Below are 14,054 nucleotides of genomic sequence, written 5' to 3' on the forward strand. Positions count from 1 at the left end.
TAAATGCAAAGTGAACCACTAAGCTATATCCATAGGTGCCCATATACCTTTTGTAATCCTAGGCCACAATGTAATCCTTGGCCACCTTTCAATAATGCCAAATATATCATATACTTAAAGATGTTTCCTATTTCTCTATGCGGTGGAATTAGTTTGGCAGCACTCTTCTCCTGTTTTCCTTTTGAAAGTGAAAACTTTTTAGCTTCGTTATTTCATTGGGGATCCAGGAGAGAAACAATACAACAACAATAGCTAGCTGTGTTAGATGCAATGCAATGCACTTTTTATCCATTGTCTGTTTAACCCTAAGAAAATCCTTGTGAAGTGGTAATTACTATTTCCATTTTAGTAATGAAGAGACATTGACTCACTGGATCTTAAATATACTTAAGTACTAGTGAAGTATATAGTAGAGACTGGATTTGTTTGCACTTAGAAGTCAGTATTTTGATCCATTAACCTATTTAATAATCTTAGAATGTAGTAAGAACTTTTGCATACAGAAATGCATGCATACATAAATTCATGGAAACATGAAAATATATACCTGGGCTGGGGATATAGCCTAGTGGCAAGAGTGCCTGCCTCGGATACACGAGGCCCTAGGTTCGATTCCCCAGCACCACATATACAGAAAACGGCCAGAAGGGGCGCTGTGGCTCAAGTGGCAGAGTGCTAGCCTTGAGCGGGAAGAAGCCAGGGACAGTGCTCAGGCCCTGAGTCCAAGGCCCAGGACTGGCCAAAAAAAAGAAAATATATACCTGACTCTGCACTTATTTATCTTTTTTTTTTAAGTTTCTTCTTTCTTTCAGCCATTTTCCTGTTGGCAGTTCCTTACTTTGTTTCTGTTTTTTAGCCATGAAATAGTAGGTTTTTAAAGCATCACTACATACATTATAAAACTGAGTTTATGGAATAGTCTTAGGAGCATTTTTAATGGTTATTTAAATTTTTTACTAATTCAGTTATTTACAGTTTGATTTTCTAAAAGTTCTGCACCAGCAATGTATTATCGCCTCATATCCTAGCCAATATTAGTTATCTCTGTTTGAATTTTTGCTGTCAGTGGATGTACATCACTAGTTAGCAGTTCCCTGAATAGCAATAAATGAAAATTATTTACTCCTCCATGATGACATCTATTTTTGTACATTTTTTTCTATTTACAAATTCAATTTCTAAACACTCGATATATATTCTGTGTATTAGTCCTTTGCATCACCGTTATAAATATATTGTTTCAAATAATTTTATGGACTTATGGTTTTATGCCTTACAAAACATTTTCCTGTTTGTTTCTAAGTTTTACAAGGTTTCAATGTAGAATAGCAGGGTAAAGCAGGGAGAAATGGAGGTGGAGGTCTGGGGGAGAGAAGCTTTTTGTTCTCCCCATGCTGGAAATGGAAGTAAAGGCTCATCATTTTCAGCCTTTTATGTAAAAATTTTCATTTTGTTCAAAATCTTTCCTAGCTCTAGATTTGGGGAATACAGTATCCAAGATTTTCTTGCAAGCTTTTCATTGTACTTGTTAATTTTTGTGCCGTTAATCCATCTGGCACTTATTTTTATGCAGAGCATAAGATAGGGATTCAGTTTTACTTTCTTCCAGATGGATTACCAGTTTGTTTCTTCTGTTTTCCTACAGAAAGCTCTACCATCTTCATCATATTTTAAATTCTCATATACCAGGATTGGTCTGTTACTGCTTTAAGACTGTGAGTTTTGTTCTAATATCTGGTAAAGCAAGCCTATTCTCAGTGTTTCTTATTGCATACTTGATTATTTTTGCAAGTTTAATCTTCTATGAAAAGATTTTTTTTAACTTATTTAGTGGGTGAAGTGACTCACATCTGTAATATCAGTTAGTCAGTAGGCAGAGATCAAGGAGGATCACTGCTTGAAATATCATCTTAATTAGTATATGTATGTGGTAATATATACCTGTGATCTGAGCTGTGAGGGAAACAGTATGCAATAGGATCTCAAATTGATGTTGGCTCTGGACAAAAACTTGACTACCTACCTGAAAAATAAAGAAAATGGGCTGGGAATTTGATTCAAGTGCTGGAGGGTATGCCTAGCAAACAGGAAGCCCTGAGTTCAAATGCCAGTACCCCTTACCCAACCTAATTACCCCAACAGCCTGCTGTGTAATTTGTAATTCTAATCGGAATTGTATTTAATTTACATATTTATTGAGGTGTAAGTTCAGATGATTTAAAGTATATCTGGTATGTAGATTATATGCAAATAACTCATCATTACATATAAAGAGACTCAAGCATCCATAGATACTGGTGTTCAACAGGGTTCCTGGAACCAATACTTTACATACTGTGGACCACTGTAGTGTTTGATTTCTGTTCAAAACTTAGCCCATGATCCCACCATTTTATAACTAGTTTTGCTGTATAATTCTACAAGAAATAATGTTGTGATTGTTAGAACTGTATTGCCTGTTTCCATATAGAAATTGCTGTATTAATTCCCATTAAGTTGTTTGTGAAAATAATTTTAAGCCCTCATATTTCATCTCTGAAATTATTTCCCCCTCTAAGAGACTTTCTGTATGTTTTATCTATGTAGAGAGTTCTAAAGGTTTCCTGATTTATAAGAATATAAATCTATTAGGTTTGTTCATATTCAGATTGCTAGTAGTTGACAGTTAATTTTATTAGCATAAATTAATTGTTTTCTGTTGATTGTTTCAAAAGGGTGTTCATTGTGGTATTTACATAAGTGTATATAATGTACTTTGATAATTCACTCCCACTATATTACTTTTTTTTAGTTCTCCATCTCCTCAACCCTCTATCTAATTCCAGCCCACCCCACCCTTCTGCCTCTTCACAGACTTTTGTAGGTTTCTTTTCTTTTTCTGACAATATTAGGGTTTGAACTCAGGGCCTTGAACTTGCGTGAGGCAGGCTCTGTACCACTTGAACTGTACTCCAGCTCCCATAAATGGGCTTCAGTATGCTATGTTCATACATTATTTAACAGTTGTTTTTTTGTTTTGTTTTTTTGCCAGTCCTGGACCTTCAACTCAGGGCCTGAGCACTGTCCTTGGCTTCTTTTTGCTCAAGGATAGCACTAGGCCACTTGAGCCACAGCGCCACTTCTGGCTGTTTTCTATATATGTGGTGCTGGGGAATCGAACCCAGGGCTTCATGTCTAGGAGGCAAGCACTCTTGCCACTAGGCCATATTCCCAGCCTATTTAACAGTTTTTAACCAAGAGAAATTTAATTTGCTTCAGTGTATTACAGATTGAGTGTTGCTTATCCAAAATACTTGAGAACAGGAGCATCAGCTTCTGGTGGTTTTCAGATTTTGTGATATTTAGACTTCAGTGATTGACCATCCCTAATGCTCAAGTATTATGTGAAAAAAAATGTGAAACATTCTCAAATTTAACACATTTTAATTAAAAACAAGACTAAAAAAAATCAAATTTTGAGGCCTTTTAGGATCAGGGATGTCCAACCTATAATTAGAGGTAAATCCAACTGTTCTTATATTAGAGATTTTCCATCTTAATTATTGTATCAGGCCTTCGTTTATTTAGTGCCAGTCTTGTGCCAGCCATAAGAATATATCCATGAGGGGGCTGGGAATATGGCCTAGTGGCAAGAGTGCTTGCCTCCTACACATGAAGCTCTTGGTTTGATTCCCCAGCACCACATATATGGAAAACGGCCAGAAGGGGCGCTGTGGCTCAGGTGGCAGAGTGCTAGCCTTGAGCGGGAAGAAGCCAGGGACAGTGCTCAGGCCCTGAGTCCAAGGCCCAGGACTGGCCAAAAAAAAAAAAAAAGAATATATCCATGAATAAAATAAACCTGTCCATTGATAGGCAGAAGTTTTCAGTCTAATGAGAGATGCAGGCGATTAACTGTAAACAAATAGAATTGAATTGCATGAGTATTTTAGAAGAAAGAACATATAGTGCTGTACTTCATATAAGTTGAAGGATTTCTCATTTGTTTTCTAAAAGGGTTATTGTTCTGAAAGCATCTAGGAGATGAGTTGGGGTTAGAGAGGGTGCTGCATGGCAGGGAGGGCATTAAAAGAGGGAATAGCATGTGTTCAAAGGTGAAAAAAGCTTGGCACTTTCAAAGTATGGATATAGATTAGAAGGCTAGCGGTAAGTGGGATCCCATCTTAAAAAGCTTCACATTTGAGACAAGAGGCAATAAAATCTAATAGGTATACTTTATTTTAATTTAAATATTTTGAAGAGCTGACTGGGTCTTAAACACAGGGCTTTGCACAAGCGAGTACTCTTGTCACTAAACTATATTATAATGCCTAGTTCCAATTGAAGCGTTTTAAGCAAAGCAAATGATATATTCAGGAATAACATACAGTATGTAAAATGATTTAACATGTCTATCGAGGCAGATTTTCTGGCTTCAAATCCTAATTTTACTGTATTATTGCTATTGAGCAATTTAATATCCCAGGGACTTGTTTCCTAATCTCTAAACCAATATCATAATAGAACCTTATTTGAATAGTTGTTAGAATTATTTCAAATAATGTGTGAAAGTAGTATAACTCTTAGTTTGAATTAAGTGTAAACAACTGCTTATTTAATGTTATTTATATTATTAGTTTTAGAAATACCATCCTGGCTTCATGGCTTAGTAAAATGAATCCCAGTGAGCCTACTAATAATTTAGGCAAAAATCATTACACTTATCTCCTGGCATTCTTACTAAGTTATCCCTTTACTCTTCCTCCTTATTTGATGCAGAATATATTCCAGGATAATTCCAATCCTATATGTACTGTTGCTTTTCCATATAGACTTCAACTTTTAATTTATAACTTAAGCACAGCAAGAATTTGTTTATCTTTGGTGGTGCTGGGTTTCTACTCAGGGACTTGTACTTGCGAGACAGGTGCTCTACTACTTGAGCCATGTCCCTAGCCCTTAATATTTTACTATTGTAGTTGACTTTGAATTATATTAGATTGATTTATATCAGTGATGTCATTTTTAACAAGTCAGAAAATATTTAAACAGAAATGAGATATTTAAATATTGGCAAGTCTGTATAGTTCATTGAATTGTATTCTTATAAGAACGTAAGAAGTTTTTAATGTGTTTTACAAGTTAGACTGAGTTGAAAGACTCACTTAAGGATTGGTGCAGTAATGGCATCAGAACAAGTTAAACTGAGTCTCCTAGAGTAGGCAGCTGAAATGTGGTGTTATCATTTCTTGCTAACTCAGTATGGAAGCTGCTTCATCTTGCTATCTTGCTTTTTGTTTGATTTGAGTTTACTTCTTTTTTTTTTTTACCATCAACCTTATTTCACTGTTCCCACCCTCTACTATAAAAACAGAACATAGAAATTGTGAAATTTAGAAAATATAGAAAGCTGTAAAGAAGAAAGATGTAAAAATCACCTGTTATCCCATCATCTAATAAGTAGAATGAATATTTGTTTTTATTTGGTGGTCCTGGGGCTTGAATCAGAGCCTGGGTACTATCCCCTAGATTTTTTTTTGCGTCAGGCTGATGCTCTGTCACTTGAGCCATGGCTTCACTTCAGGCTTTTTGGTGGTTAATTGGAGATAAGAGTCCCATATAATTTTCTGCCTGGGCTGGCTTTGAACCATGATCCTCACATCTCAACCTCCTGAGTAGCTAGGATTACAGGCATGAGCCACAAGTGTGGCTAGTTTCTGTATTTTGAATGAAGCTACTGGAATGGCTTTACTAAAATACAAAAGTGTTCAAAGAATTTTTATTGTACTCACAACAGTAATCTGATAGTTTTATGGTGTTAATGATTTTTTATGTGTTTTTTAATTTCTTCAGATATTATCAACCAGGCTGGGGATATGACCTAGTGGCAAGAGTGCTCACCTCGTATACATGAAGCCCTGGGTTCGATTCCCCAGCACCACATACACAGAAAACGGCCAGAAGTGGCGCTGTGGCTCAAGTGGTAGAGTGCTAGCCTTGAGCAAAAAGAAGTCAGGGACAGTGCTCAGACCCTGAGACCAAGCGCCAGGACTGGCCAAAAAAAAGATATTACCAACCATTTAAGTATGTTTTTAATTAACATAACTCTCTTGTTTGTTGAATAAGAGAGATACTCAAGATATTAAGTTGCATATCCAAATTCACAAAAACTAGAAAAGCCTGGGCTCTACTTTCAAAGATAGGAACTCTCAGAAATCATTCTTTTATTCATTTGATATTCATTAAGCACTCAATAAATGGAAGTCTGGAAGTAAATTTTATTTTATTAATAAATAGGTCTATGTTTATAAATACATAGAAATATATAGAAGACTGAATGACCTGATTTGGCTGAGAGTGAGTAGGGGAAGTGGAATATCGTAAGCTCAGCGAAGAAAGGGAGCCATTGACTTTTTTAATACAGGAGTATCCTAGTAGAATGTGTGCCTTTAAATAACTTACCATTGTAGAAATTAATAGATTAGAAAAATTGACAAAACTAGGAACTTAAATGATAATGATGATGATGTAAGGAGGGAAATTATTAAAGTTACCACTGTAGAAATAAACTGGATTTTTTTTTTCTGCTAAGAACATTGCATTGACAGAGAGAACAGTTCAGAGTGCCTAGAAAGAGTTGTCGGGGCATCAGTAGCTCATGCCTATAATCCTAGCTAGGCAAGAGTCTGAGACCTGGAGGATCTAGGTTTGAAGCCAGCTCAGGCAGAAAAGTTCATGAGACTGCATCTCAAAATTAGTCATCAAAATTTGGAAGTGTGGCCCAAGTGGTAGAGGGCCTGCCATGGGCAAGAAAGTGCACACCTTCACATACACACACACAATATGACATTTATTGGTAGAAAAATGTGTTGGGTTGGGCATATTGCAGGTAAAATCTTTAAGGACATCCAAATGAGTCCAGTAGGAAAATTATAAACAGAGAAACTTCAGAATTAAAGTCCAGGCTAGAAATCTAGGCACAGCAATTATTTGTTTAGAGGAAATAATTGATGTCCTGCCATCCATCTTTTTTCCTGGTACTTTCACTTCTCTCTATATGCATAGCCTTAACGTAGTTGAGCATTGCATGACAGCCCTGTTATATAGAGAACTGTTGTATGCCTTAAAATTGTAGTGTGAGGAGCCTATAGCTCATGACTCTAATGATAGCTACTCAGGAGGCTGAAGAGGTTTGAGGACTCATCTCCAGTTGTGGTTCAAATGATAGAGGATTGATTAACTTTGAGTAACAAAACAAAACCTCAGGGATAGCACCAAGGTCCTGAGTTTGAGCCCCAGGAGCAGCACCAAACAAACAAAAAAAGGGTATAATTCTAGCTACTCAGGATGCCAAGATCTGAGGATCAGGGTTTGAAGACAACCTGGATAGGAAAATCATGAGAAAAGAACACAAGAAACCCCAGTGTGCGTTGTTGTTTTTTTTTAATGAGTAGAAACAAGATTGTCTGTTGTGATATTCAAAGACTTATTTGCACAATGAAACTTCCTGGAGTTTTCAAGCCTATTTGAGAATAGGTACATTTACATTTATATTTTTTGTTTGTATACTTGTACACTGCTTTTCAGCAGACTAGAAGCAAGAAATGATATCTCAAAGCCACAGGACAAGGCTAGGGATGTTACTTAGTGGTCGGCTGCTTGCCTAGATTACACAAGGCACTGGTTTCATTTCTCCAACACTGAAAAAAAATCTTGAAAAGCAAAAAGATAACTACAGGATAGTGTTAAATACAGAAACAACCAAATTCTCCTCTATATATCATGTGTGCTTTTTTTTTTTTACTATCAGATTAGGCAATATTCATTTTTCTCTTAAAAAAGTGGTTTTAAGGTTTCTTTTTTTTTTTTCAAAATCTTTGTTGAAAACTACAACTTCCTTGTTAAAAAGGTGATGAGCAGAGGGGTTACCATTATATAAGTGAGGTAATGAGTACATTTGTTTTTAAACACTGTTACCCCATCCCTCATTTTCTCCTGTTTACCCTTCCCTAAAGTTTCTTTCTTTTTTTTCTTTGCCAGTCCTGGACCTTGAACTCAGGCCTGAGCACTGTCCCTGGCTTCCTTTTGCTCAAGGCTAGCACTCTGCCACTTGAGCCACAGCGCCACTTCTGGTCATTTTCTGTATATGTGCTGCTGAGGAATCGAACCTAGAACTTCATGTATACAAGGCAAGCACTCTTGCCGCTAGGCCATATTCCCAGCCCCTCCCTAAACTTTCTTAATTTAAGTTAGTCAATAATCAGTGAGTCATGAGAGAGAAAATTAATGCTAAATATTTAGCTTTCAAACTAGACCGTGTGTGTGTGTGTGTGTGTGTGTGTGTGTGTGTGTGTGTGTGTGTGTGTGTTGGTAGTGGAGGCTTGTATTCAGGGCCTGGGGACTGCCAACTAGAACTACTCGTGCAGTTAAATTATGGCAACTTCTCAGTTGCCACGCACTGTTAACCTACTTCCTTTCTTTAATATTGTTCTTTGTTCTTGGGGAAATGCTCTAAGAAAATAGGAATTTCCCCTCACGATGGTTCCTCTGGAAGTGTGTGTCAGTCTAATTCCTAACTCTGCTCTGGGTACTACTACCCATTTTCCTTGCTTGCCAACTGCCTGGGATTATGCTTAACTGCCTAATGGGGGATTCTAGACAGACGAGGAAACAGCCTTCAAGTGCTGTACCACAGCATACTAAGTCATTCCCTGTTGTGCAGTCTGGAAATCAGGGAGCACTTCTGGCAATGAATGCTAATGAGCTGCTAAAGATGCCAAAGTGTGCTCGCACACATGCGCTTTCTTTCCCCTCCCCCCTTCTTCCTTTCCCAAGCCCCCTCTTCTCCCTGTTTCCCCTCCTACTTTTTTTTTATCCCCTCCCTCTGTGTCTCAGTTCTGCACTACACAGGCTGAAGCACATTCCTGCGTTGCAAGGCTTTCTGTTAAGGATTTATGTGGTCTTTGTTTGGATTTCACCATGCAGAATTACAGGTAACACTGAAATTGAGCTAAAAAGATACATTCTGCTAAAAATATTTCCAGAGGTAAAATATTATATTGGCTTTAACAGAGAGAGCAAGATATCTTGGCTTAATTTTGTTAATGGCAATTGTAGTGAAATGTTTTCAGAATTGCTAGAAGCAGATTTCTTTTCTCCCCTTGAAAGGGTCAAATAAAAGGAAATGGGAACTGATTGATCTGTGATTGCTTTTCTTTCATGCTGATCCCGAAAGGTTAGTGTTGCGGCTCCTCTGTGGAGACCAGTTATGTGGGTGCTACCAAGAATAGCCATCAATTGTGGTGTCCGGAGGGGTAGAGTGGGAAGGGGAAGGCCACCCAGAGCTAGCTAGGTTCTTTGATTAGGATATTGGATACGAAATATAAAATGCTCTCTCCTTTTCTTCTATCAGCTGTTCAGAGGAGACTCATTACAACTCCTGCTGAAGCTCCTAGGCTCCCTTCTTCTGTCCCTTACCCCTAACCTTACTTGGCTTGAAGACATTGTTCCCCGAGGTTGTCTAACTCCCCTGGTGCTATGTGTATGGTGAATCTGGCACTATGGCCACATCTGGGACTGGCCAGACAACTGCTGTTGGCTTTCCCTATTACAAGAAGAATATAAAGGGGAATTGCACTGCATGCAATGCACCAAAGCAGCGGCATCGGGAGCCTGGGGACTAAGGCTCCTCTGCATTATTACACACACACAAAGCTGACCGCGATGACAGCAGCTGCTCCTTTGAACTGTTGGCAGCAGCCAAGCGGCAGCATGAAGTGAGTGATCTCTCCTGAGCTCAAGATGAACTCCAGCTTGGATGGTAATCAGAGCAGCCACCCCTTTTGTCTCTTGGCATTTGGCTACTTGGAATCTGTCAGTTTTTGCCTTTTGGAAGTGCTTATTATTGTCTTTCTAACTGTACTGATTATTTCTGGGAACATCATTGTGATTTTTGTATTTCACTGTGCACCTTTGTTGAACCATCACACCACAAGTTATTTTATCCAGACAATGGCATATGCTGACCTCTTGGTCGGGGTGAGCTGCCTTGTACCCTCTTTATCACTCCTTCACTACCCCCTTCCAATACAGGAGTCCTTGACTTGCCAGATATTTGGTTTTGTAGTGTCAGTTCTGAAGAGTGTTTCCATGGCCTCTTTGGCCTGCATCAGCATCGACAGATACATTGCCATCACTAAGCCTTTAACCTATAATACCCTCGTTACGCCCTGTCGATTGCGCCTTTGTATTTTCCTGATTTGGCTGTACTCCACCCTGGTCTTCCTGCCCTCCTTTTTCCACTGGGGCAAACCTGGCTATCACGGAGATGTGTTTCAGTGGTGCGCGGAATCCTGGCACACTGACCCCTACTTCACCTTGTTCATCGTGATGACGTTATATGCCCCTGCAGCCCTCATTGTCTGCTTCACGTATTTCAACATCTTCCGAATCTGTCAACAGCACACAAAGGAAATCAGCGAAAGGCAAGCCCGCTTCAGCAGCTCGAATGGGGAGACTGGGGAAGCACAGGCCTGCCCTGATAAACGTTATGCCATGGTCCTGTTCCGAATCACTAGTGTGTTTTATATCCTCTGGTTGCCATACATCATCTACTTCTTGTTGGAGAGTTCCACGGGCCACAGCAACCGCTTTGCATCCTTCTTGACAACCTGGCTTGCTATTAGTAATAGTTTCTGCAACTGTATCATATACAGTCTGTCCAACAGTGTATTCCAACGAGGACTAAAGCGCCTCTCAGGGGCTGTATGCACTTCTTGTGCAAGTCAGACCACAGCCAGGGACCCTTACACAGTTAGAAGCAAAGGCCCCCTTAACGGATGTCATGTCTGAAGGGGCTCCAGGCTCAGTCACTTGGAGCATGTGTGTGGAGAGTGTATTGTGGTTTAGCTTTCTCTTTTTGAATATCTGTATTCCCATTTCTCTAGAAGATCTAGGGCAGAATACTTGGACTCTAAGCAGCAGCAAGCAAATGTTCTATCCAAATATGAACTAGGTTTACAGAAATGCTTTTCTAAACGTGATTATGAATCAAGAAGGTGCAGAATCATGAAGAAAAAATGCTTTGGGTTCCAATATTTGAAATGTCATGGAAATGACTACAGTTCTCAGATTTAAAAGGAATAAAGCCATATCTAACACCTTTCTTTAGTTGGCATGGCTGAACCTGGGTGTGAAACGCGTTAGCATTCTAAAAAGTCATCCTTTTCTTGTCGATTTTCCGGATTCTCCCTTGCTATTTGGACTTCACATGCAATTGGTAACTTTCAATAGGAAACACCAAAACATACAAATAAACGAACAGCATTTTTATTTTTGTTTTATATCTGTGCCAAAGTATAAGTATACCATGAATTTCAACATTGTCATATATCCAAATGCTTTGTGTTGTGTTGTCTTGAGAGAATTTTCAATAGGGTAAGAATGCGAACCCTTAAACATTACTTTTAGAATTTTGCAATGAACCCTGAAGCACAGGTGCAATCAAGTACAACAGTTTATACAAAACCTATGTTTTGTGCTGTGCTTCACAGAGCTCTAAAGATACATGTACATAGAATTGTGTTGCTGTGTTTTTGCCTTTGTGTTTCTATACTGAGAATATTTGAATTGTGAGTTAGTTTTCTCCTTTAGAACAAAATATATTTAAATAAGCTAAAAAAGCGATAGGCTGTGCATTTAAATGGTGAAAAGTAGATAAAAATGAGATTTTAACATTACCTGTTGTTTTTATTTTAAAACTTGTGATTAGACCAGTAGGGTTATGGTATCATAAGCAGTGGAGTGAGGAAACCATACACCATTGATTATAGGAATATAGTCCAGTGATACTGTAAGTGTTCATACGTGCAAAGCATCGCAAAAAATGTACATATGTGTGTGTCTAAATATATATGTGGAAGAGAGATACACACTGTAATATATTGATTTTAAAATAGGGAGTTGAGATGTTTTCTTTGTGGCTAAGCAGAATCAGCTAATGTAGTAGTAACTAATTCATTTAGAAAAGGATTTTTTCACATACTGTTAAGGAATCTACCATGAATGGTGGAGGAATTCTTAATTTAGTGAGTCTCTTATTACTATTCTCTTTCTGAAAACAAAAAAGTTTTGATATGCTTTTCCTTACTAGTTTGTTTTGTTTCCAAAGAACAAACAAAATCTCTAGGATTTTATCATTATATAGAATTATTAGTAGGATAGTGTGTTTATATGTAGGATTTTGTTTTTTAAAAGTGATCATCTTTAAGCAAGAAGTTTCTTTTTCAAAGGAGGGAGGGAAATTTTGTGGCAGCTTTAGACATTGAGTATTCTCTATTTTTCTTTTGGCTTTAATTTTTAGAAATCTTTGAGAGAAATCTCTGCCTTTGGCTAGATGTTACACATGTGATATTCAGTGAGGTGGAAATGGAAGACACCCAAGGGAGATGGGTAAAAGTGGATTTCTGAGTCCAAGAAAGGACATGGATATTTATAAAGCGGGCTGATATGCTTTGACTTTCCATCCTGATGTTAGAATTCCCTCGTCCTCTTGTAAATAAGAGCAGTGTCTTGTTTGGTTTGGTTTTTATTTTTAACCCCTAATATGGAACTCAGGACCTTTCACATCCTAGGCAGGTACTCTACCCACTGAGCTATATCATTCCCAGTTTATTTTGTTTTAGGTTTTAGACATCAATATGATTTTTTTCCCCAAAGCTTGCCTGTGCTTTATGTTTAGTTGTAGTATATTTGACTTTAAGCTATTCCAGAATCTAGAATCATACTGAAATTGTGAAGTTAAGAATAGTTTTGTTGCTTGGTGCCAGTGGCTTATGTCTATAATCCTAGCTACTCAGGAGGCTGAGATCTGAGGATCTCAGGACTCTTTACCAGGAAAAAAAAAAGTTGTTTTGTTAAATCCCCATTCCAAATGGAAAACTTCCTGATAGATTCTGGAAGGAGACATAGATGGTACTGATTGTATATTTCCTATTAACAGATTAAAAAATATGTATGCTAGAGAATGTAAACTTCAGATTTTTTAACTGCTTATGGATTTTTAGTGGCAAAAAAATAAGGTAATCTTAAAAGAATATTTGTACAAAAATTGATGTTTAAGTTAGTAGTACAGGTTTTACTTTCTTAAAACCAACAGACTTTTTGTCTGGATGCCAGTGGCTCACACTGATAATCCTAGCTACCAGGAGGCTGAGATCTGAGAATCATGGTTAGAAGCCAGCCCAGGCAGCAAAGTCCATATGGCTCTTATTTCTAGTTAAGCAGCAAGAGTTGGAAGTGTTAGAACACAAACCTTGAACGCAAAAGCTCAGGGACAGCACCTAAAACCTAAATTAAACCTTTTTTTCTTTTTTCTCAAATAACTTTGAAGGCAGTTCTTTCAGTAAGATCTTTTATAAGTAAATGTCTTCATTCTTTTCCCTAGTACCAGATTCTATTTTTATTGGAGACATTTTTTTTTTCACATTAGAACCTCTAGGTATCTGAGCCCCAAACTAAATAAGTAGAAATAATGATTTTGTGCCAGTACTGGAGCTTGAACTCAAGGCGAGGGCGTATTTGCTCAAGGTTGTCAACTCTGCCTTTTGAGCCACAGGTCCACTTCTGACCTTTTGGTAATTGAAACTCACCAATTTTCCTGCCCAGGCTGGGTTCTGACCGCTGTCCTCAGTAGCTTGAGCCATTGGCACCTGGCTTGTCCTCCCCATTTAGTACATTTGTTGTGTGTACATGTGTTGTGTGAGGGAATGATGAGCACACTGCCATGTAATCTGCAGTGGGTGGGGTCCTTCTCTTCATGATATGTTTGGGGAGCTGTTGTTTTGTTTTTAATCCTGGCATATTTAATGCAACATTTGATGACATGAAATGGCTATCTGACTAGTTCAGAGTAATTTTTTAAGAAGTATATTTTTTGACTCAGATATCTTAGATAGCTCATTTAACTTTAGATGGTATATGACTGCTATCAGAAGATGTACATACTTTTAGAAATAGTATGGAAATTCTTTCATAGTCCATTTTAAAATAAGATCATGCTAATTAGTGGGATGCTAGTG

At 37.9% G+C, this 14,054-nt stretch overlaps 2 protein-coding genes across 7 annotated transcripts in view; both read left to right on the top strand.

Moving 5' to 3' along the window:
• Positions 1-14,054, top strand: part of Rabgap1 (RAB GTPase activating protein 1) — a 136,774-nt gene that overhangs the window by 74,459 nt on the left and 48,261 nt on the right. The window lies entirely within an intron of this gene.
• On the top strand, positions 8,319-12,631 carry Gpr21 (G protein-coupled receptor 21). Its single transcript, XM_048342020.1, has 2 exons — positions 8,319-8,969; positions 9,389-12,631. The coding sequence occupies exon 2, from the start codon at positions 9,778-9,780 to the stop codon at positions 10,825-10,827; it is 1,050 nt and encodes a 349-aa protein (XP_048197977.1). The 5' UTR covers positions 8,319-8,969; positions 9,389-9,777; the 3' UTR covers positions 10,828-12,631.

The sequence above is a fragment of the Perognathus longimembris genome, chromosome 1 (genome assembly GCF_023159225.1).
Source record: "Perognathus longimembris pacificus isolate PPM17 chromosome 1, ASM2315922v1, whole genome shotgun sequence".
NCBI classification, from domain to species: domain Eukaryota; kingdom Metazoa; phylum Chordata; class Mammalia; order Rodentia; family Heteromyidae; genus Perognathus; species Perognathus longimembris.

Coding starts and splice junctions, on each gene's coding strand:
- Gpr21 (XM_048342020.1), top strand. CDS start 9,778: ATGAACTCCAGCTTGGATGGTAATCAGAGCAGCCACCCCTTTTGTCTC.